At 39.0% G+C, this 24,467-nt stretch overlaps 1 protein-coding gene across 1 annotated transcript in view; it reads left to right on the top strand.

Annotated features, from left to right (window-relative positions):
- USP10 (ubiquitin specific peptidase 10) overlaps positions 1–24,467 on the top strand; it is a 66,797-nt gene that overhangs the window by 22,769 nt on the left and 19,561 nt on the right. Inside the window, exons 2-4 of the mRNA XM_031459180.2 lie at positions 9,793–9,861; positions 14,221–14,281; positions 18,383–19,429. Of these exons, the coding sequence (XP_031315040.2) occupies positions 9,793–9,861; positions 14,221–14,281; positions 18,383–19,429 (1,177 nt within the window). The remainder of the gene's footprint in view (positions 1–9,792; positions 9,862–14,220; positions 14,282–18,382; positions 19,430–24,467) is intronic.

Raw genomic sequence — 24,467 nt, 5'->3', positions numbered from 1 at the left:
TTCCTTCTGGATATAAGCCCAGGAGTGGGATTCCTGGATCATATGGTAAGTCTATTCCTAGTCTTTTGAGGAATCTCCACACTGTTTTCCATAGTGGCTGCACCAAACTGCATTCCTACCAGCAGTGTAGGAGGGTTCCCCTTTCCCCACAGCCTCTCCACCATTTGTCATTTGTGGGTTTTTGAATGATGGCCATTCTGACTGGTGTGAGGTGATACCTCATTGTGGTTTTGATTTGCATTTCTCTGATAATTAGTGATATTGAGCATTTTTTCATGTGTCTATTGATCATTTGTATGTCTTCCTTGGAGAATTGCTTGTTTAGGTCTTCTGCCCATTTTTGGATTGTGTTGTTTGGTCGATTCTTACTGAGTCGTACGAGCTGCTTAATATTCCAGAGATCAAGCCTTTGTCGGTTTCATTTGCAAAATTTTTTTCCCATTCCATAGGTTGTCTTTTTGTTTTACTTATGGTTTCCTTTGCTGTGCAGAAGCTCGTGAGTTTCATTAGGTCCCATTTGTTTATTCTTGCTTTTATTTCTTCTAGGAGAAAATTTTTTGAGATGTATGTCAGATAATGCTTTGCCTATATTTTCCTCTAGGAGGTTTATTGTATCTTGTCTTACGTTTAAGTCTTTGATCCATTTTGAGTTGATTTTTGTGTAAGGTGTAAGGGAGTGTTCTAGCTTCGTTGTTTTACATGCTGCTGTCCAGTTTTCCCAACACCATTTGCTGAAGAGACTGTCTTTATTCCATTGTATATTCTTGCCTCCTTTGTCGAAGATTAGTTGACCAAAAGTTTGTGGGTTCATTTCTGGGCTCTCTATTCTGTTCCATTGGTCTATATGTCTGTTTTGGTACCAATACCATGCTGTCTTGATGATTGTAGCCCTATAGTATTGTCTGAAGTCTGGGAGAGTTATTCCTCCAGCCTCTTTCTTTATCTTCAGTAATGCTTTGGCAATTTCTAGGTCTTTGATGGTTCCATATAAATTTTATTATGATTTGTTCTAGTTCTGTGAAATATGTCCTGGGTAATTTGATAGGGATTGCATTAAATCTGTAGATTGCCTTGGGCAGTGTGACCATTTTAACAATACTGATTCTTCCAATCCAAGAGCATGGAATATCTTTCCATTTTTTAAAGTCTTCTTTAATTTCCTTCATCAGTAGTTTATAGTTTTCCATGTATAATTTTTTCATCTCCTTGGTTAGATTTATTCCTAGATATTTTATTACTTTGGGTGCTATTTTAAAGGGGATTGTTTCTTTACGTTCTTTTTCTGTTGATTCATCATTAGTGTGAAGAAATGCGACTGATTTTTGAACGTTAATCTTGTAACTTGCTACCTTGCTGAATTCTTCGATCAGCTCTAGTAGTTTTTGTGTGGACCTTTTAGGGTTTTCTATATATAGTAACATGTCGTCGGCATATAGTGACACTTTTACCTCTTCTTTTCTGATTTGGATCCCTTTTATTTCTCTCTCTTGTCTGATTGCTGTGGCTAGGACTTCCAAGACTATGTTGAGTAGGAATGGTGATAGTGGGCATCCTTGTCTTGTCCCAGATTTTAGTGGGAAGCTTTTGAGTTTTTCACCATTGAGTACTATGCTGGCTGTAGGTTTGTCATATATAGATTTTATTATGTTGAGATATGTTCCCTCTATACCCACTTTGGTGAGAGTTTTTATCGTAAATGGGTGTTGAATTTTATCAAATGCTTTTTCTGCATCTATTGAGATGATCATGTGGTTTTTGTCCTTTCTCTTGTTGATGTGATGTATTACATTGATTGATTTGTGTATGTTGAACCATCCTTGTATCCCTGGGATGAACCCCACTTGGTCATGATGTATAATTTTTTTTATGTATTGTTGGATTCTATTTGCTAACATTTTGGTGAGGATTTTGGCGTCTATGTTCATCAGTGATATTGGCCTATTATTCTCTTTTTTGGTAGTGTCTTTGCCTGGTTTTGGTATCAGGGTGATGGTGGCTTCATAGAATGAGTTGGGAGTATTCCCTCCTTTTCAGTCATCTGGAAGAGTTTGAGAAGGACTTGTATGAGTTCTTCTTTGTATGTTTGGTAGAATTCTCTGGTGAAGCCATCCGGTCCTGGACTTTTATTTGTAGGGAGGTTTTTTTATTGCTAATTCGATTTCATTTCTAGTGATCAGTTTGTTCAAGTGGTCAGTTTCTTCTTGATTCAATCTTGGTGGACTGTATGTTTCCGGAAACTTGTCCATCTCCTCTAGGTTATCCAGTTCGGTTCCATATAGTTTTTCATAATATTCTCATATGATATTCTGTATTTCTGTTTTATTTGTTGTAATTTCTCCATTTTCCTTTCTTATTTTGCTAATTTGTGCTATCTCTTTTCCTTCTTTGTGAGTTTGGTCAGAGGTTTGTCAGTTTTACTTACTTTTTCAAAAAACCAGCTTTTGGTTTGATTGATTTTTTTCTATGGTTTTTTAAATCTCTTTATTTTATTTATTTCCTCCCTGATCTTTATAATTTCCTTCCTTCTGCTGCCTTTTGGGGTTTTTTGTTCTTCTTTTTCTAGTTCTCTTAGTTGGTGGGTTAAATTGTTTATTTGAGATTGCTCTTTTTTGAGGAATGCCTGTATCACTATAAACTTCCCTCTAAGCACTGCCTTTGCTGTGTCCCATAAATTTTGTGTAGTTGTGCTTTCATTTTCATTTGTCACAAGGTATTTTTTTAATTTCAGCTTTGATTTCCTCATTGACCCATTGGTTTTTTAATAGCATATTGTTTAATTTCCATGCTTTCCTTTTTTTCTCCTTTGTTTCTCTGTTGTTGATTTCTAGTTTCATGGCATTGTGGTCAGTAAAGATGCCTGAGGTAATTTCTATATTCTTAAAATTTTTGAGGTTTATTTTGTGCCCAAGTATATGATCAATCCTAGAAAATGTTCCATGTGCACTTGAAAAGAATGTATATCCTATTTTGGGGGGGTGTAGTGCTCTGAAAATCCACCAAATTAATTTTTCTATTGTATTATTTAGTTTCTCTTTTGCCTTATTTATTTTCTGCCTGGAAGATCTGTCTAGTGATGTTAATGCGGTGTTAAAATCTCCAGCTATGATTGTATTCCCATCAATATCCCCCTTTATCTCTATTAGTAATTCTTGTATGTACTTAGGTGCTCCTATATTGTGTGTATATATATTAACGAGTGTAATATCCTCTTCTTGTATCACTCTTTTAATCATTATAAAATGTCCTTCTTTATCTTTCTTTATGGGCTTTCTTTTAAAGTCTATTTTGTCTGAAATCAGTACCGCAACACCTGCTTTTTTGGCTTTTCCATTTGCATGGAATATCCTTTTCCATCCTTTCACTGTTAGTCTATATGTGTCCTTCTCCCTAAAGTGGGTGTCTTGTATGCAGCATATTGAAGGTTCTTGCTTTATTATCTAGTCTGCCACTATATGTCTTTTGACTGGAGCATTTAGTCCATTAACATTTACAGTAATTAATGATAGATGTATGTTTATTGCCATTTTAAACTTCTCTTTGCAGTTGATTTGGTATTTCCTCTTTGTTCCTTCTTCCTTTTGTGGTTTGGTAATCTTCCTTTGTATTATCATGTATTTTACTTAGTTTTTTGACTCCCTTGTAAGTTTTTGGCTTGTGGTTACCCTTTTCTGTAAGTCTGTTAGCCCATTACTGTATCTCGAACCCATCCTACCGAAAACAAAAAATTTAAAAAAGAAAGAAAGAAAAAAAAATACTCTATTTTCTTGCTTCCCTCTCCCACTGTTAATGATTTAAATGTCTTCTTTTACAATTTTGTGTTTATTTTATTTGTAATTCATGAGTTATCACCTTTCCAGTTATGAGTTTCTCATTTCTGTAGCATCCTGCTTCTTTTCTATTTAGAGTAGACCTTTCAATATTTCTTTTAGCATGGGTTTAGTGTTGCTAAACTCTTTTAATTTTTGCTTGTCTGTGAAATTCTTTCTCTCTCCTTCTATCCTAAAGGATAGCCTTGCTGGATAAAGTATCCTAGGCTACATCTTTTTTTCATTCAGGACTTTGAATATATCTTGCCAACTCCCTTCTGGCCTGTAGTGTTTGTGTAGAGAAATCTGCTGAGAGCCTTATGGGGGTTCCCTTGTAACTCACTCTTTGCTTTTCTCTTGCTGCCTTTAGGATCATTTCTTTATCCTTGACTCTGGCCATCTTGATTATGATATGTCTTGGTGTGGGTCTGTTTGGGTTCTTCCTGTTTTGGACCCTTTGAACTTCCTGTATTTGGATATCTGATTCCTTCTTTAAGTTTGGGAAGTTTTCAGTCATGATTTCTTCAAAAAACCTTTTCAATCCCCTTTGATCTTTCTTCCCCTTCTGGGACCCTTATTTGAAGATTGGCACGCTTTATATTATCCCGTAGGTCCCTTATGTTGCTTTCATTTGTTTTTATTTGTTTATCTTGCAGTTGTTCTCATTGGGTGCTTTCTGTTGTCCTGTCTTCTAGGTCACTAATTCGTTCCTCTGCATTATCTAGTCTGCTTTGCACAGCTTTTAGATCTGTTTTCATCTCAGCCAATGAGTTTACGTTCTACTTGGCTCTTCTTTATAGCTTCAATTTCATTTTTGACATATTTTTGATCTGTAAACACTCTCTCTTTTAGTTCCTTCAATACTCTGATCACTCCTTTTTTGAAATCTTGATCTAGTAGGCTATTGATGTCTATTTCATTGATCATTCTTTCAGGGGATTTCTCTTGTTCTTTTAATTGGGAATGGTTTCTTTGCCTCTTCATCTTGCTCATATGTCTCTGGTACAGTGGCTTATGGAGTTATCAGTTATCTATTGTGGTCCTTAAAGGAGTTTATTTAATTATCTATCTAATACCTATGTAGGAATAAAACTTAAAAAATAAAAGAAGGAGAGAGAAAGAGAATTTTGAAAGGGAGAAAAAAGTGTTTGAAAACAGTGTATAATCAATTATAGAAGTGCGATTTGGACTAGCTTTCGAGTTGAGATGTCTTTTTTTTTAAACCCTTAAAAAAAAAGGGAAAAAGATCCAAAAATGATATTTGAAACCTATTTGTAATGAATAACAGGAGATCAAAACCAAAAGAAATGAAAATGAAATCAGGTGGATTTAAAAAATAATAATAATAATATAACTACTTTAAAAGAAAAATTTGAAAAGGAATTGAAACTAGAAGCATATACAATTGTTTAGAAAGTAGAAATCAAAAAGGGAATAGAAAATAGAACAGACAAAAAAAAGGTAAGAGAGAATTCCGAAGAAGTGGAGGGGAAAAAAAAGGCCTGAAAACAGCATACAATGAACAACTGAAGAGTAAGTTGAAGCAAAACAGCAACTGGGTTGAGACGTCTCCCAAAAAGCTCCAAAATAGGAGAAAAGAGGAAAAAAACACATTTGAAACCTGTGTACAATCAACAACAGGCAATCAAAACCAAGAGAGAGAAAAATGACACAACGTGGATCTTTCAAAATAACAATACCATTTTAAAAGAAAAATTCAAAAGGGACCAAAACTGGGAGGATATGCAACTGTTTAAAAAGCAAAAATCAAAAAGGTAACAGAAAATACAACAGGAAAAAACATTAAAAAAAAAAAGGGGGGGGTGTTCTCCTGGAGACTGCTCTTACTGAGAAGTCTTTCTGTCTTCGCCCTGTTTCACGAGCTCAGCTTGTTTCCTGAGGCACTCTGTTGGTGCCCTCGTCTGTGCTGCTCCCAGTGCCTGTCCTCAAGCAGATGGCGCCCCCTTCCAGCACAGCGTTCCTGCCGGAAAGGCGGGGGGCGACCTGCGGTCTCCTGGCGCCAGTCGCTCCACAGCTCGAGCCTCCTAGCGCTCTGCCCCCTGCCCTGGGAAGACCACGGAACAGCCCCGCCCTTGCTCCGTGTCCAAACTCAGTTCCTTGTTTGTTCTGGCGGCGTGAACTTTGCGAGGCACCAGGGCGGAAGGATCCTATCTGATTTAGGCTGCAAACAAGTCACTGCCTGGCCTCTGAGGCTGTCGAGTCCCCAGGCGCAGACTCAGGTTTCACCCCCGCCCCCACCTGGGTGCCAAGCTCTGGAGGATGTGGTGGCTGTGCTTGAACCCCGCCCCTCCTCGCTGAAAACCTTCTGCAGGTTTTCAGAGATGGGGGTATGCAGCTTTCTCCCCAGGGCACATCAGCCACGCTGTTTCATGGAGGGCACAGGTTGTTCTGCCCTGTGCACCCACTTACCTGCGTTGTGCAGCACCTTGCAGTCCCCCGGGGCTGCCTCAGTGCAGCCGTCCCCGTCCTCCGCCCGGCTCGGGCATCCTGTCCTGGCCCCCAGCTCCCGGCTTGGGTTTCGGGCTGGGTGTCGCAGGGACCCTCTGTACCCGTTCAACCCAGTTCTGTTGTTCAAGGGCTGCTCCGTACAGATTCGAGCCTCAGAGGCTCCCCTTCCGTCCCGCTGGCCTCTCCGTTGGAGAGGGGGAGACCCAGCGAACGAGCGCCAGTCCTCCTTTGCCACTCCCTCTCTGCGGGACCGATCCCGCACTGTTTTGCCTTTTCGTCCTTTTTTTTTTTTTTTTTCTTTCTCCTACCAGATTTTTGGCGTTTTTGTCTTTTGAAGAGGACAATGTTCTGTCAGAGTTCCACAGGTACTCTGGTTGGCTGAGTGGGTCCGTAGATGTGAGTCTTGGTGTACCTGTGGGAGAGGGTGAGCTACGTGCCTCCTACTCCTCCGCCATCTTGGCCTCCCTCTTGACAACATTCTTCATTTTACCAAACACCTAAGATAATTTGTGGTTGAAAATTAAGAAGGTTTTGGGGAGAGAGAGAGACTTGGCACCGGCAGTTCAGATGGAAAGCTTGTGGGGGTCATGTTTCCTCCTCCCTTCTTAATTGACAAGATTTTATTAAATCACTTGGAATTTTAGTTCTTACTGGATTAACCATTTTTTTAAAAGACTTTAGACTGTATATGAACTCATAAGAAAGTGTGCTTATAAGTGTGATTTAAATGAGCATTTCATTTATTTTTATTTCTATTTTTCCAAGAGAAAACCAGCCTAAAGAGAATAACTTAGCAATCCTGTAGAATAGTCCAGTTCTCATCCTACTGTCTTCCTCACATTCTGAATTAAAGTGACCACTCAGAAGGTAGAGTGGATTGTCTTGTACGTGGACATTTCTACTCTGGGTATTAAAACATCATGAATCTAGTTTTGTCTTTCTTAATGTTTGCATTGGGCTTCACAGCTACAGTATCAACAATCTTCTGGATCCTGCTTCTTTGTTACCACTCTTGTATCTCTTGAATTCATTTTCTGGAGTTTTTAAGCAGCCTACCACCACCCATCCCAAGGATGTATGGGTGTCAGAGAATTGTTTTTCTTTTGCACTTGGGTAATAAACTATAGAATAGAATTCTATAGAAACAAAATACTCTAGAATTCTAAAAACAATACGTTTTTCTTGGAACTTTGAAAGCATTACTCTCGTGTTATATGTAGTCTTGTTGATTCTGCTGTTAAGATCTTCTGTTGAGTTTGTAAATTCAGTAATTTAAATTTAATAATCTTCTGGCTTTTTTGCATACTTCCTTGTTCTCTAATAGGTCTTTTTTCCATGGCAGCCTTTTTATTTTACCTGCTAGACTCTCTTTCAGGATACAGATAAGAATTTTGACTTCTTTTCTGTTTGTGTTTCGTTTACTCAGTCATTTTCCCCTGATTTTGAAAGTAGCCCTCTTTATTGCTGTTAACTTCTCCATCACACATCTTTTAATTGTTTTTTTGTTGTCCATTCATAAACAAGGACTGAAATCATTAGTGTTTTAGTAGGTGTGTCTTTCCTTGGCAGGTAGGAAGTTTCCTGTTTCTCTAACAGGTCTCCCCTGTCAATACTTTTATCACCCCAAAAAGTTCATGTATTTTTTGGTAATCCTTCTTTCCCCAGACCTTGATAACCACAGATCTGTTTTCTGTCCTTATAGTTAAGCCCGAGAATGTCATTTAAATGGAGTCATATAACATGTGGCCTTTTAAGTCTGGTTCTTCACTTAGCATGATGCTTTTGAGAGTCACTGAGTAGTAGCTCATCATATAGAAATACCACATCCATCTCTTGATAGACATTCAGGTTGTTTTCAGTTTTTGGTGATTATAAATAGAGCTGCTGTAAATTTCAACATACAGCTTGTGGATATAGGTCTTCATCTCTTAGGTAAGTACTTAGGAGTGGGTCTGCTGGGTTGTAAGTAACTATATGAAATTGCCAAACTCTTTTCCAAAGGGGCTGCACCATTCAGCATCCCTGTCAACCAAGTATAGTTCAGGTTGCTTCCATCCTTGCCAGCATTTGGTATTATCAAGAACATTTTCTCCCAGTCTGTGGCTTCTCTTTTTATTTTTCTCTTGAGTAAACTTTGAGGTTTAAAGCTAGACTGAAAGCTTGCTGTCTGCAGTGGGACTGTAAAGGAATACCAGTCACAGTGTCACTTCCTCCCCCACCCTGCCTTTCTTCTTCCTTCTCACATAAGAATACCTTTCCTTTCCATTGCTTGGTTTTGTGCTGGAGTGAAATTAATACAGCTTTCCCCCAGTTTTGGAGATAAGACCATCTAAGCTCACAACTGAAGTATTTCGGTCAGGGGAGAAAGTATTTCAGAAGACCATTTCTAAATTGTTTTTGGAATTCTGTATTTTCATCATTACTGTCAATGTAGAGTTTCTTTCTGGACTTTTGCAAGTGTATGCTTTTGCAAGTATTATGTCAAGATGTGTTTGTTTTTAGTATGTATTTATAGTCTTGGTGGCTATTGCCGGAACACACCCTCCAGAAATGTTTTCCTCAGAAATGCTGGTGCATTCTTACCAACATGCTAAGAGTTGGTTGCCATTTATTCACAGTTAGAATAATAATGTATATTACCCATTTATATAGTACTTAGTTACAGTGAATTTCCCTGCAGGTTACTAGACTCACATCTGTCGGAGCAGAGGCACCACAATCCAGCTTGCCATTTGTTGTACACGGAACTTAATAGGCTCTCAGTGATTATTGATAAAATAAGTTAGTGAGCGACTCTCTGTTGTGGGAATGTAGTCATACTGATTCTTGTCAGTGACTTGTTTCTTGAAGCTCCAGGGAGAATCTGAACTGCTGGGCACTCACCAAACGTGCTTCCGTGCAAGTGTGCCAGTTTTTCAGAAAGTAACGTTCAGAATTCTTTGAGAGTTCACAGTGAGGTATGTGTCTGTCGAGTAACTTGTTTCTCTGTGTATTCTGTTCCAGTGCTTTTAAGATGAAAAATTACATTCATTTTTAGAAGTTCATCCCTCAGGGTCATTAACATTTCCCATTTTTAGATTTCCCTATCTCCCCATTTGAACCACTTTTTCTACTTTTCTTTAGTATGTAAGAGAACATTGAAATGGAGGTGGTGACATGAGTCAACAGAAAGGTAAATGGAATGACCAGGCATATCTGTGAACCAAAAAATTCTCCTGCAGGCAGGAATCTGCTTATGAGTTTGATGAACAAAGTTGACCCATTTCAAAGTAAGCTTTATCAGCTCTAGAGTGTTCTTAGACAATTTATGGAAAAGCTAAATAGTATTTTCTTGTTTGTAATTGAAAAATGCTACACCTAGAAATCTCAGTTTGCAGAATCTTGATTTGTTTAATTGAGGAAGGGTCTTGGGGATTCTGGCCCAATTATTTATAGGATTGGTGTGATACAGCATTTTTTCTTTCTGAAAGTATATTTTTTGTGTATTTTATGTGATCAGTGATTTTCTTTTTTTCAGTATATTTTTGGAGATTTTAGCCCTGATGAATTCAATCAATTCTTCGTGACTCCTCGCTCTTCAGTTGAGGTAAGACAAAACTTTGTTTTATTGAGTATGGGTGTAGATATAATTGATAGTTATGTTTATTTTTTATTTTTTAATTTATGTTTTTGATTAAAAGTTCCAGCGTGTAGAGAAATATAGAGACTAGTATGAGAAATGACTGAACCCACCAATCAGATTCGACTAATCTGAACACTTTGCTATATTTATAAGTAGCAAAACATTACAGGTAGAATTGAAGCCTCCATTGTCTCCTCTCCCATCTCATTCCCCCTCTTCCCCAGAATTACTGGCTCTGCTGAAATTGCTAAGTATTCTTTCCTGACTATGGTTTTCACCTCTTACTGCATACATGTAGTCGGACAGATAGTACATTGTATTGTTTTGTGTGGTTGAAAATGTCACGTAAGTGGTTTTATGCTGTTTGCATCATTTTGTAGTTTTTTTAAGCTAAATATTCTTTAGATTTATCTGTACATATATGTTCTTGTTCTTTGATTATAATTGTTAAATATTGAACATTCCACACTTTATTTGCCTTTTTTCCTGTTTAGGACCATTTAGATCTTCAATTCTCCCATTATTACAGAAGTGCGGCAGTAAACATACTGTGTCATATCTCCTTATGCTCTTCTGTGGGGTTCTCCAGGAACTATTCTTAAGAATGTAATTGCTGGGCTCTGCAAGGAATAAGCATCTTTAGTTTTATTAGAGACTGAATCTGCTTTCTAAGTGGTTTTAACAGTCTGCTTTCCTGTCAGCATGAGAGTTTTTGGATCTCATTAAAAAAAAATTCTTGCTAATTCTTAGTATGAGCATAATTATAACCTGATGGATAATAAATGGATTTTTATTGTTTAAATTTACATTTCCCAGATTATAAACAGTTGAGCACTGTTTCATTACTCTGATATGTCTGTTAGCAGTGTAGATTTCTGCTTCTACGTATTACCTGATCTATATCCATTGTCCATATTTTTATCAGATGGCTTGTCTTTTTCTTATTGATAGGATTCATAATCTCTGGTTTCGCATATTGCAGGTATCTCCTCTCATGAGGGGTTTTAAACTTCATATATGATACACTTTTTTTCCCTGGGTAAGGGGAATACATTTTTAACTTTTAATGTCAAATGTATTGATTTTTTCCTCATGGTTTTTGGATTTTTGGTTTAAAAAATGTCTTTAAGAAATTCTTCCCTTCCCTGAGGTAATAAAGACATTTGTTTTCTTCTAAAAAGTTTTACTTAGAGTTTTTGTTTTCAATTTAGTATGTAGTAACACTGAGACTGAGGTGTTGACTGTGTGTGTGTGAGGTGGGGCTCCTGTCGGGCCGCACGCATGTCTCCACGCGTGCTCCACTGGTTCATTGTGCCTTTTGCTTTATCTCTGTCTGCGTACCATGTTTTAATTGTTGCAGCTTTGTAATCAGTCTTGTGGTAGGACACACACTTTTTATACTTAAAAGCATTTTGCCTCTTTTTCATCCTTAACTCTTCCTTAGGAATTTATGATCAGCACTTCAAGTTCTGTGAAAAATCTTGTTGAAATGTCATTTGGAATTGTGTTAAAATTATGGATTAATTTGTAGTAGAATTAATATCTTTATAGCAGTTTTCGTAAACATGATTGTGATATATATCTTCAGTTGGGTCTTCTTTTATGTCAGCTCTTATGTGATTAATAGTATCTGTTCTAGTTTAATAAAAACTTAACCTGGAAAACTTTTTCAGATTGATGTTTTAAATATGAAAACTGTTGAAATTACATTGAAAATGAGGAAAGGGGGAAGAAATAAGTATATATTAAGCAAAATCTTAGTTAACTTTTAATGAAATTTAGCATCTTAGACTCCTTAATTTCAGATCTTTTAATATACCCATTTGTATATTTGCATGCATATTAAATATTCATATATGGAGTTCTTTTGCTTGGTAAAATGGGGCAAGAGAAATTTAAGTATGTAGAATAGGGTTAGAGTCTGGGTGGGCCACTTGTGACCTTGGCAAGTCCTTCACTCTTCACCTCGGCTTATTGAATTCTAAAAACATTTTTAGGGTTGTGGAGGTAGGATTAAATGGAACAAATTGAAAGTATTATTTAGACAATGCAAATGTAAAAAAGATTTATTACTTTTTTTTTTTTTTTTACTTTAGGAGAAAGAAATCAAAGAAGATAAAGCTTATATCAGGTTTCATTTTAGAAAATGAATAAATTCAGCTCAACACTATCTCTCTTATGTTTGTTGATGCTAGCAGTTATAATTTTAAGAAGTCTAAGGATATGAGACAGGAAATAGTCAAAGCTAAATTATATATTGTATTCCCTAAGGCGATAATATATATCTGTGCATTTTAGAATTCTACTGAATAAGTATTGAAGTTTAGGGTTTTCTAATTTTAAAAAGTCAATTAAGGATAAATATAATCAGATCCTGTATTCCCCAAGTGTTAGTGTTAATTGAGGTTGTACTCTGTATACTGTACTAATTATTCAAATTTTGATTTCTGTCTTTGAATCACAGTGAAATAATGATGGTACTTACTAACACCACAGTCTAACTGTATTCTTTTAATTAAGATTTGACAATAAAGCTCAATTACATACTTTGTAGTTTGTCACAAGTATGTGCATGTTGGTGAGTTTGTGAGACAAAGGGGCATCTTAGAAGTGACAGAGGTTTGCTGAAGTAAAGGTACTATATGCAGTGCTATAGAGTAAAAAAGAAACACACACATGCATTTTTTCTGTGTCTGAACTCATTCAGGCATTCAGTAATTTCCACAGTTAGACTCATACCAGATTAGTAGACCAAAATAAGTGTTGTAAGCACACGAACAGAGAAAGGCAGTATCGCCCTGGAGTCTGCCAGGTGGTCTGTTTTCAGATTCTGCCTTTACCACTTACTAGGTTTTGTGTGTAAGTAAAATGTGATTTTAAAAAACAAAGTAGAGTACTTTTGAGCACCTTAACAGTTATGTGGATTTCCATCACCAGGGGGCACCCTCGTGCCACTGAGAGAAAAAGGAGGTGTTTTGTGTATGGGAGTTGGCTAAACTTGGATGAGGGCGGAGGGAATCAGCCTTTGCTGCTTCCTCAGACATAACCTTTCTGCTCTGTGTGTCCATGCGGGTGGTGAACGCGGGACACCGCCATGAGCTTTTGAGTGGTGTACAAATGTCCTTGCAAGTGCAAGGCCAAGTGCAGTCCAGTTCGCACACAGAGTGCTTTCTCTCCTTGTGTCCCTGTGGTGAACACCAGGTGCCCCCGAGTGGGGGTCACACCTGCTGCTCTCAAGTTCTGAAAGCGGTCAGTTCCTTTTGAATCACCCTTTGTTTTCTTAGCTTCTTATTTGTCATTAATCCTCTCAGGAGAGAACTTGGTTACTTGGAGTGATAAACTTTTATCTCTGATGATTGAATTGACTGACTAGGAGTTGATTGGAGGAGTTAACAGAGGAAGCCACGTAAGCAGTAGTTCTCAGACAGTTGTGGGCAGGAGAATCACCTGGGTGCCTCTGAACACTGCAGGCTCAGGACCCGTCCAGGCCCCCCAGGCCATGGTGCTGTGTGTGCTACAGCGAGCAGGCCTGGAGAAAAGCTGTGGTAGGGTGTCATTGTTTTGTTCTGCATTCGGGTAGCAGTTACCTGTCCACTTACTTTACCCCTTCCCATCCTCACCCCTTCCCATCCTAAACTTTCTCATCTCAGACATACCCATTTGGAACATTCCCATCTCCTATGTATTATGGAATGGCTAGGAAGGAAAAAATTTGCTATATTCATAATACCTTCCTGCATTTTACAAAGAGCTCAGACACTTACCATTTTGCTTTCTGTCTTCCAAACAAGCAGTGTGATCTATAGCCCCCAGTTCAGGTATTTAAGGTCCCGTGTTAAACAGGCAGCCCTGATTCCCAGGCTTTTCCTTCCCAGGGACGTTGTCCTCTCTTTGCCTGGGCTTGGTTCCTGCCTCTGACATTGAGCAGACATGGAGTGATGGGGAACCTCAAGTGTGCAGATGGTCATTAAGAGCCTCTTTACTAGTGGGTGGAAAAGTGGCTGTCGTATCTGTGGGCGGTCCAGCTCTTCTGAAAGGACTGGTGTCATGAGCCTTTCGTTGTAGCTGATTGATGTGTCCATTGGAGTCCATTTTTTTGGCCTCATTTTTGTATCTGTTTAATAGCAATAAATATTGAAAAGCATTCCGATGTGTTTTAAAATGATGTTTAATTTTACCGTGTGGCCATCTGTCTTATTTTATAAAAATATTATCATAAGTTGAGTGGATAAAGTGTTTTAATGAAGGTTGCTTTAACAAGATAGCATGTGCTGCTTTTAACATTTTGTTGAATTAAGATTTGTTTTCCAATTCCCTATGCAGCTCCCTCCATACGGCGGAACAGTTCTGTGCGGTGCACAGGATCCCGGGGAACTACCCGATGGTAAGTGGCTTCTCCTCTTTATTCCCCCGATGCCTATCCTGGCCCTGTGCTGGGTGGGCAGGCTTTCTGGAAACAGCATTTTTCTGTTCATTCATTCTTTTTGAATAAACATTCCCTTACTGTTCAGTATTTTTGCTGTAAACTGTAGCAGATTTAATCACAGAACTGTTTTGACTAAAGAATTACAATTTATTCTGTGCTTCAGTGTGTCAGATGGGCAAGGTTGAGTTAAAAAGCTGGTTGCTCATTTCTGTTTTTCCCTGACAGTCGTCAGTGGCACAGGGGTGGCCTTCATGGCCAAGGCTCTTTGTAAAGGTTCTGAAGTGGGCTTTTCTGTCTGCATGCGGTGGCTGCTGGGCCCAGAGCTGGCCAGTCTCTAAACATGTGCTTCTCGCCCCGGTCAGTGGCTGCTCAGATCTGTTCTCCTGCAGTTTACATTTATGTCCCCGTCTGTCACCAAGGCCCTTGGGAATTCAGGTGACCTCTTCACCTCTTGGCTTGTTTTTTTTTTTCCCTCTGGCCCAGACTTTGAGCTGATTACTGGAGATGGTGCTTATTGAGATACAACCCTTTTGTATTAAGTATCCAGTGTTTAAGTGATAGCAGGGTCATTTAATCTTGTCGGCTGGGCTGTGGTTGCACAGATCAGACCTGCCTAGACCATTTGCTCAGGTGTTAAAGGTCTCTGCTGGCCTCAGAGGCCGAACCTTTTCTCTGAGAGCGGGGATTTTGTTCCCTGTTTCATTAGCATTGTCAGACCTATGAAAGGGCTTTATTATAATTTAGATTTAAATATAAATCTTAGAAAGACTGAACTTTTTATCTACAGTAATATCAGGAAGTGGTTATATCTAAAATTATTAGCAGCTTTATAAGGATCACAAGGGAAAGAGCAGTTCAAATGATGGCTTGGGATGGGAGTTAAATGAGCAGAACTGGAGGGACCCACATGCCCTTGCTGGGCCACCCAGCCTCTGGAGCGACTTGGTGGTCTTGGTTGAGGTTCTCCCTGTCTTCATGTACTTTGCGCACAGTAGTTGTGCTGCAACTGTTTACTCAGTGCTTGAAAAGGCTCCTTACTTTCCCTGTCATGTCACTGCTTCCTTTCTAGTCCAGGTGGTAGCCTCAGCATCCTCATAATATCTGGCCACTCAGTGTTCTCGTCCATTCCCTCCTTCCAGGCTGGCATTCCTGTTCACTTACACTTCTTGGCTCTTTTTCTCCATTCTCTCCTCTCTTCACTTAGGTACATCTTTTAATCTGCCAGTAACACAGCTGCTCACATGGTTAGTGTCAGGCCAGCTTGAAGGTCCCTATACTCTGAGGCCCTTTCTGTTGTCTTGTTTCTGTTAGTTTTATTTCTCTTACAGTTCTAGTCCACTGTCCAGGGATGAGTCTGCCTCCCTCTTTAGACAGAGTTCAGCTGTGGGTGGCAGAGACCACAGTTCATCCACTTATGTGTTGAGGAGCTGCACAGTGTACTATCTGCAGTGTTGTAAACCCGCAGTATGGTTTTGGATGAATGATTTAGGATGAATTGTTCTACTTCCCACCATAGCCAGCCACTCAGGCTCTTGGCGGGGGCTCCCAGCACAGCGTACCTTTTATACTGCTGCCTTTTTGAGTCGGTTCCCAAAGCATGAAATAGCCACTGATCTCTGCATATCTTCTGATTGAAATGGATCTCTTTTTTGTGTCCGGAAGCATTCTTTTCTGTAAAGCTCTTGAAGCTTCATTTTACCCTCCCTCTGCCATCTTCATCTTTTGTGTCTGTCTCCCTAGTAGATGTAACTCCCTGAGGCAGGGACCTCTCCTTGCTAATCTCTGACACACACCCCGCATAAGCACTTTGCCTATCGCTAGGTGCTCCATTATCAAGTTGACTGACTTAAGAGTTAATTGGAGAAATCAGCTGAGGAAGCCACTAAAGCAGTAGTTATCAGACAGTTGTGGGCAGGAGAACTACCTGAGTGCCTCTGCCAGCTCGTGACCTGTCCGGGCTCCCCAGGCTGCTGTGCTGTGTGGCTGCAGTGAGTAGACTTTGAGAAAAGCTATGTGAAGATGTCATTGTTTTGTCTGAGCTGTTTTTTCTTTCCCTACTGTCTGCATTGACCTGAGTGCTGAGTTCCTGTTGACCCAGTGTGTTGATAGGGTTGTTTGAGGCCCGAGTTTGCAGGCCTTCCACCACTCTTCCTGCCTGACAGATTGGGCTTGTCCTGACTTCTCTGCCCTGCAGTGCACTGTATCCATATGGCCATGACAGATGTTCCTGGATGGAAAAAAGGAACTGTTCTGGGTAGGAATCTGCCTTCCAGTGATTTGGTCAGACACTATCTTGCGTAAATGTTTTGATAAAACTGTAGCATATTGAAATGTTTCCATTAATGTCACATCACATTTTAGAATGTTTTATGGTATGATAAGATTAGGAATTGAGATGTGGAAGGCACTGTGTCTATAATCAAAATCTGGCACAAGCTGTGTGATACAGCATGTGCTTTTTCTTTTTAAATGGAAATATTGGGGATTGAACCTAGGGCCTCATGCCTGCTAATAAGCATGTACTCTACCACTGGGCTATACCCACACCCCCACATACTAATTTTTAATGTGATTCACAATACACAGACAGTCCCCAAAGGGCTGCCTCCCCTTGCGGAGTCGTCTTCACTTCTTCAGGCACATCCATTTCAGTCCATGTAACAGCACTGCATCCTCGAAAAGTCACAGGATAGGCAATGCCTGGAAGCAAACTGGACAGTTCACTTTTAGGTATAATAGGAGAGAAATTAATTTCTCTTAGGTGATTATTTTCAAAATAAGGAAACAGCAAATCAGTGCTCAGGGCCAGAGGATTCAAATTGCCACCTCATGGCTTTATAGGAAAAGCCATGTTTGCAGTTTGTTGTAATCATCATAAGTGTTCCTTTTTCAGGAACTTTTTCCCATTGGGCTGGTGTATTCTCCCCACCCTCAGGGCGTGCGATAACAAAACAAATGAAGAATTAAGAAACTGTTGAGGCCCCTGGCCCCTCTCTGGGGCTGTTTTTCCTTCTCTAAAAAGACTTCCAAAGTAAAATATATTCAGTTTTCTATAATAGAATATGGTTCTTCTGGTATTGTGATTTTTTTTTTCCCTTGAAATACATGCCTTGAAAAAAAGTTGGCCTTTTGTGCTGTACATGGAGAAATCATCAGCTATGCACTAAAAGTGAATTTAAAAAGCATGTATCCTTTACTTCAACGTGTGTAACTCTTTCATCAGATATAAGATGACATTGGTGCTTGGTGTGTGTTGAAAGACTCAGTTGATTCTAAAACTCAACCTAGTATCAGAGATGTGAACTACGAAAAAATGTACATCTTAGAACAGATAAAATATGTAGATTGTCAGTGGGGAGGGAAGTACTGAAGCGTTCCGAGGACATTTTTTTTATAGATTTGTAGTTCTAACTTGATCTTTTGGAAGTATCTTCATTACCCATGGAATTTAATCCACTATGAATTAATTTAGTGGAACTCACACGCTCTCATGCAATCTCATTTTCAGACTGCAGTTAAGAGTGTAGAGGAGATCAGGAGACAGATAATTCAAAAGAGTGCTTCTGTGTAATTCATACTTTGTAAATTATTATTACATGAATTAGAGAAGCCATATACATAGCAGTGAATTTGGAATCCCTTAGTAATCTTGATTTTTTTTTAATTGTCCAAAATACATATACTCTAGTCTCAGGCGTAAAGTAAGCTAATAAAGTCAGATTTCATTGAAGGATGTTTTCAGACAGGCAGAATATTATTTGTTTTCCATTATAATTTCATTTAATTTCTACCTTCTGAAAGTCTCCCTTGGCTACCCTGAGAGCAGAAAATAAATACAGGCTTCTGTATTTCATATCCACAAACTAAATATAATTATGTAATTATATATTTTCAGCAAGTTATTCATTCACTACAGAAATTAAATGTCATAGCTTTGTTAATTACTACAAGACTTTAGGGTGTCAGTTTCCAAAAGAAATAATTACTGAGACTTTTATAGTTTGTGTAACTGTGTTCTTAACTAGTGGGATGTTTACATATTGTTTTCTTTCTAAACAGGACAGGACTATCAGAGAATTGAATTTGGTGTTAACGAAGTTATTGAACCCAATGACACTTTGCCGAGAACTCCAAACTACAGTATTTCAAGCACACTGAATCCTCAGGCCCCTGAATTTATTCTTAGTTGCACAACTTCCAAAAAGACCCCTGATATAGATAAAGAAGTTAACTACAGCCCTTCTGACTGCCAATACCCAGGCTCTGCCCTTGCTCTGGATGGCAGCTCTAATGTGGGGGCGGAAGTTTTGGAAGCCGATGGTGTCTCAGGTGGTCTTGGACAAAGGGAGCGTAAAAAGAAGAAAAAACGTCCGCCTGGATATTACAGTTACTTGAAAGATGGCAATGAGGTTGGTACTTCCACAGAAGCTCTGGTCAATGGCCATGCCAACCCAGCGGTCCCAAACAGTGTGGGCCCAGAGGATGCAGAGTTGATGGGTGATTTGCCCCCTTCGGGGACACTCAGGACTTGTGGCAGCCCTCAGGACTCCACAGACTTTGTCAGTGACGCTGTGCCTGGTGGTTCTTTTCCTGGAGCCCTCGACAGTGAGGCCAGGACTGCAGGGCAGCCTGAAGGCTGCCACGGGGCTGACTTTGAACAATCCTGCCTCCCCGCAGAGGCTGGCAGGGACGCCCTGTTGAGGACAGCTGTGGCTCAGCCTTATTGTGGGACCGATACTACTGAGAACCTTGGAGTTGCTAACGGACAAATACTTGAATCCTTGGGCGAGGGCACAGCTGCCAATGGGGTGGAGCTGCACACTGTGGAAAGCACAGACTCGGACCCGACGAAAGCCGAGAGCACCTCACCTCCCGCGGACACCCTGACCTCTGCGGTGGGCACCACTCCCACCAGTCAGCCTGCTAAGTCATGGGCCAGTCTCTTTCATGATTCTAAGCCCTCTTCCTCCTCCTCCTCGCCCGTGGCTTCCATGGAAACTAAGTATTCCCCTCCCACCATGTCTCCCCTTGTCCCCGAAAAGCAGGCCGAAATCAAGGAAGGGCTGGTTCCAGTTTCAGAGGATCCTGTAGCCATAAAGATTGCAGGTACAGTTCAAAAGGTACAGGTCTAAAGCGAAGATGGGAGCAGGTCTCATCGCCTGTTGAACGAGAAGTTTGAGAAAGTCTGGGCTAAAAACTGTGGTGGTATATTGTTACCCATAGCCATAGTAGCTGACCTGTATGTTAGAGGGATTTCTGAAGAATGCCTGTGCCTTAAATGTCATCTAAACATTTAAAAGTACTAAAAGTAAAATGATATATAAGCAAATGGGATAGAGGTGGAGGTCACATCCATTATGTTAAGTAAAAAAAAAAAAATCCATGTCGTTAGCAGTACATTTTGTTGACAGATTACATTTCCATTTCCTGCCTTTTGATCAAGTAATTGTGCTCTGTTGTATGACCACCGTGGACAGTCCTATCTGTGGTACAGCTGTTGTGTACCTTTGGTGTCATAATCCTGATCTGGACTCACTTTGCCCTGTTTCTCTTTCTCTCTTAGGATATAAGAAATTGTTCAGGTTTTTTTCTTTTTAATGCCAATTTTGGGTTGAATAAATGGATTTTTATTCAGTTTTAGTTCACCAAGGTCGGCTCCTGACAGGAGAAGAAAAACTGTCACAATTTGGCCTAAGGTTTATGTTTTTATTTTGAAGTGCTGAGACTCAAAAGTAGGATTAATTCACAGTAGAACTGTCAAGCTGCATGATTTGCAATTTTTAAAGTTCAAGTAGGAAGTCAGAAACCAAGAGGAGTGGGTATGCTGATCTGCATCTAAGCAGCCAGGGCTAGTTCTTCAGGTTTCGTTGCATCCAGTTCAGTGGTTGCTCCTCAGATTCTCGCCCCATTAGCTGAGTTAGAACAAGCTGTCCTACTCAGGCTTTTTGTGATCTTTGCCAATTTAACATCTTGGGATACCTGACATTACTAGCATGAGGATGAAAGCAATAGCAAGATGCAAGCTGCATACCCTTTTGTGAATGGTCAGAATTCTATCAACTATAGAATACATCCTTTTGATGGCAGTAAGATGACAGCAAGCAATACTTTAAAATTTTTTTAAGTAAGCATTTTATTCCTTATGCAGAATATATTATTTTGAATAATCTAGGGGTCTGGAATTCTCTTAAAATGAGAGGTTAATTGATAAACCAGTCATCATTTGGGCTTTTTAAATTATAGCTTTTAGATTATTTGGGTGGTTTTTTTTTTATTATAACTTTTAAAATGTATTCATTGCAAGGGAAAGCCAGGAAAAGACAATATAAGTCTTTGTATAGATCATTAAGTTAAAAGTTTACTTTTAACCTATTATGAAAAATACTTGGTGGGATACTTTTAAAAATGTACATTCTAGGTTCAAAGTCAGAAGGCATTGTATTTGTATTCTTAAAAATTGCTCCACAAAGGAAAACCTCCCATTCCTGGGAAACTTTCTCAATCTTTATTTAAAATAAGAAGGAAAAGCTTCATTTTAAATGTTTTAAAGGAAAAGATTCATTTAAATGTTTTAAAGCATTCTAGTCATATGACTTTAAATGTGATTTAATATATAGTTTGCGACGTATGTTAAAATCTAGTTGACCTGCTAAAATCTAATGTTAACCTACTTTCTGAAATATTGAAAGTAGGGGTCTTAGTTATTTGTATCAGTGAAGAGCATTGCTCCAACAATTCAAGTAATTGTTTTTGTATCTCTCCCCCCTCCCCATTTATTCTCCTAATCCTATTTTTGATTAGGTCTGCATTTCTGGATCACCTGCCTTGTCATTAAAAGTCTGTGCCTAATAAATGCCAAGTAATTTCTGTATAACCACAAGTGAAATACAAATCAGAAAGACAAATCAGCTGTAAATGAAGAAAAAGAATCACAGAAGACATTTTGAAGTGAAAAACAACCAGCTCTTGATTACCCCGTAGTCTGTTTATCCATCACTTTAATGGGGTCTGCTTTCACCTTCTTGGTGGCAGGACCATCTTCATGGTGTCATTTTGTCAACATTTTGTTTCATTTGCTGTTTCTTCTTGAGTGTAAAGTATTATTAGAAAAGGAGATGGAAGGAAAGAGCAGTTAGACTGAAACACTGAATGCCTTCCACAGCCCTGCAGGAAGGGTGAACCTGAACAAAAGGCCTGCAGAGGCTTGGGGATGGATCTGTGTTTCAGTGAGTGGTTTAGAGTTTATGTCCGGGGAATAGGGGATATATGCCATTTTTTAGTAGGAATGACTGAGCCAGGAGGGGAGAGAAAGAAACTTAAGAATCTTCATTCTTAATGACTTGTATTGAAAGTAGTTGCAGAACATTAGGCTCACCCATGTTGGAGAGTAAGTATGACCTGCTTACTTACCAGTAACATAGGGATAATCTGTGCTGTTGCTTGGCCATTAGCTCACGTAGTTGAGAGTTGGCTATATGTGTGATGTTGGAAATGAAACATATCCTTATGATGAACCTTAAACTCTTCTTGGGTTTTTACTGAGGAACACTTGTCATATCCCAAACCTTAATTGTATCAGATGCCTTCACATCACAAATAGAGCTATTTTGTATTTTATATTTTGCTTTTAAAATCATGCATCAGTGTATTTTGTTTTAAAGGAGTATAAATAATGGTGGGCAGGAAGAGAGGCCAGGCCAGGTACCCAGACTGAATGAGGTTAAATTCCAGTTGTAAGAGAACTAGGTAAACTGAGTTCTTAGACAGCTTTAAAAAAAAAAGTTCAGTGAGGGAATTGAGGCATCTACAGTAATATCACTTATTATGAATTTTCATTAAAACACATTTAATATATGATTTTGTACAGTTTAATACCTAAAAATTGTTGCTGGAGAGAGCAACAAAATCATTGCAGGTTAGATCTGCTCAGAAAATGAATTCTTGGGTTCGTATTTATTTTAAACAAAAATATACCTTGATTGATCTTTGTTTTGGTGGTTTACATATCAATTTTATATTTCCCCCACCCTTGGGAAATGATTTTTCAGTTACTTTGAATTTTCAAATTCTCCAAAGCAGCAAAGGCAGTGATAATGCAGCGTGCACTCACCTGAAAAGGAACAGCACCTGTACAGGAATTGCAGAATCGCGCTGGTGATAGGGAGTTCAGTCCATATCTGAGTTGACAGGTGTATGTCCTTGCTGATATTTCTGTTATGTCTCTTTTATAGAACTAAACAGAGACCCCTCCACTTATAAAACGTATGTTGATCTATGGCCAATGGGTAGTGGTTCATTTTGGTCACTTTGCTGTCCTCCACCTGATTAGGTAACCAAGATAGCGTGTGTTCTTCCAAAGTGATGTAATGAGGAAAAGAAAGACACTTGGAGAATGTTCTGGACAGTTAGGAAGATGACAGAAAAGCAGGTCAGCAGCATCAGAATGTTGATTACGAGCCAGTTATTGATCCTTAAGAATCAGTGAAAGTTCTGCACCTTGAATTTTCATGGATTTTAAATGGTTATATGACCTAAATCCTAATTTTAGAAAAACAGATTTGATAAGTAAAATATGTATAAGAGTAATCATAGTTTATGTTGACTTAAGAGTTTACAGTGCTAGTTTTGCCACTGAGTTCATAAATGATTTCATTTGAGTGATCTGTAACAGATGTGAGCTACTGTATGTGTCTTGATATATAAGAGAGGGAATTAACCACTCTGTTTTTGTCTCTCATCAGATTTCATAAGAAAGCTGAACTTTAATTCAGTCATTTAATGTATGAACTATTACACAGGTGAAGATAATGTTGTCAATTTCATATCTTTTATGTGATATGAAGTCACATGGCATTTCATGCCATTCTAATGACATTGTTCTGGGCAGCCCTACCAACTCCTGTGGAAAAGATGGTTGAGGGGGCCACCTTCCTAAATTTAATATCTAAATGGATCTGAGAAGTAAATTACACCAACAGTGATGGATTGAAAGGAAGGCCTCTGGGGGAAAGTTTGTTATTAGAGTTAACTTCTGATTATTTGCCTTAAAGGATGGTAAAATAGAAAACTTGACAGTGATGGCTTGGGACCATAGGTCAGATTTAAAGTTTCAGCCTCAGGAAATACTTGCTCTGTCTCCTTAGGCTGCCCTTCTGGTTTTAATTATTTTGACCTCCATAATTACAGTGCTTATTGGACTTTGGGCTAGGAATAAAATAGTAAATGGAAACAGTGATGTTGTTAATAAAAGAAACTTAATGAAGTGTAGAGCCAGTGGTTATGTCAAAAAATTAGCAGAAGTCATACTGGCTTAACTGCAAGTCATGAATATTGACCTCTGAATTACAGCAATAATATCTATTCATTTTGGCATTATTCGGATCAGTGACTTTACAGGAATTAAATGTATTGTAAAACTGAACATTTAAATTGTTCAGACACAGTTTTTAATCAAAAATCTTAGACAATAAGATATTTAACCTTAATTTTTTACCTTTCATTCCATTTGGAGAGTAACTTTATTAGTATATATTCATAAAATAGTCAAAACTTAACTTTAAGGAATTTAAGCTAACGTTTCTTGGAGTACTGTGAAGTGTTGGTTCTCTTAAACTCTTCCGTAAAGTAATTTCCTTTTTCCTTCTCTCCCCACCTGTATTAGCTCTTTATTTTCTGGTAAGAATTATGGAGCATCTGTAATGAGCTGCCCAATATTACGTTATCACATGTCCTCAGCATAACCATGCATGGGGCAGTGTGTTGTCTGCTCCAGGCTGCAGAGGGAGGACCAGGACATGAACCCTAGTCGCCTGCTCTGTCTTCCTGGACTCTTGCCCTCAGTCTGCCTCTCCACTAGTGCACCCAGCTGCCGGAGGCTCTCTGCGCTGTGTGGTAGGATGACCTTTAAACCCCACTGGGTCATTCCTGACAAATGGAATGGATTCATGTGCCACACCCACAGCTTTAGTCTCCAGAGGTTGAATTCATCCCCTGTTTCTGTCTAGTGAGTACTTAACTATGCTGCCCACTATCTAGGTAAGTAACAATAGGTGTTGCCCTGAGGGCTGTCCAGGGAACAAGATAGGAAAGAACAGATGGCAGCTCCTACTAGGAGAAAGAGAGAAGCAGTCCTTTGCAGAGGGGC

Source organism: Camelus dromedarius, chromosome 9, assembly GCF_036321535.1.
Source record: "Camelus dromedarius isolate mCamDro1 chromosome 9, mCamDro1.pat, whole genome shotgun sequence".
NCBI lineage: Eukaryota > Metazoa > Chordata > Mammalia > Artiodactyla > Camelidae > Camelus > Camelus dromedarius.
The sequence above is the reverse complement of the archived record's forward strand: the minus strand, read 5'-3'. Positions and strand labels throughout refer to the sequence as shown.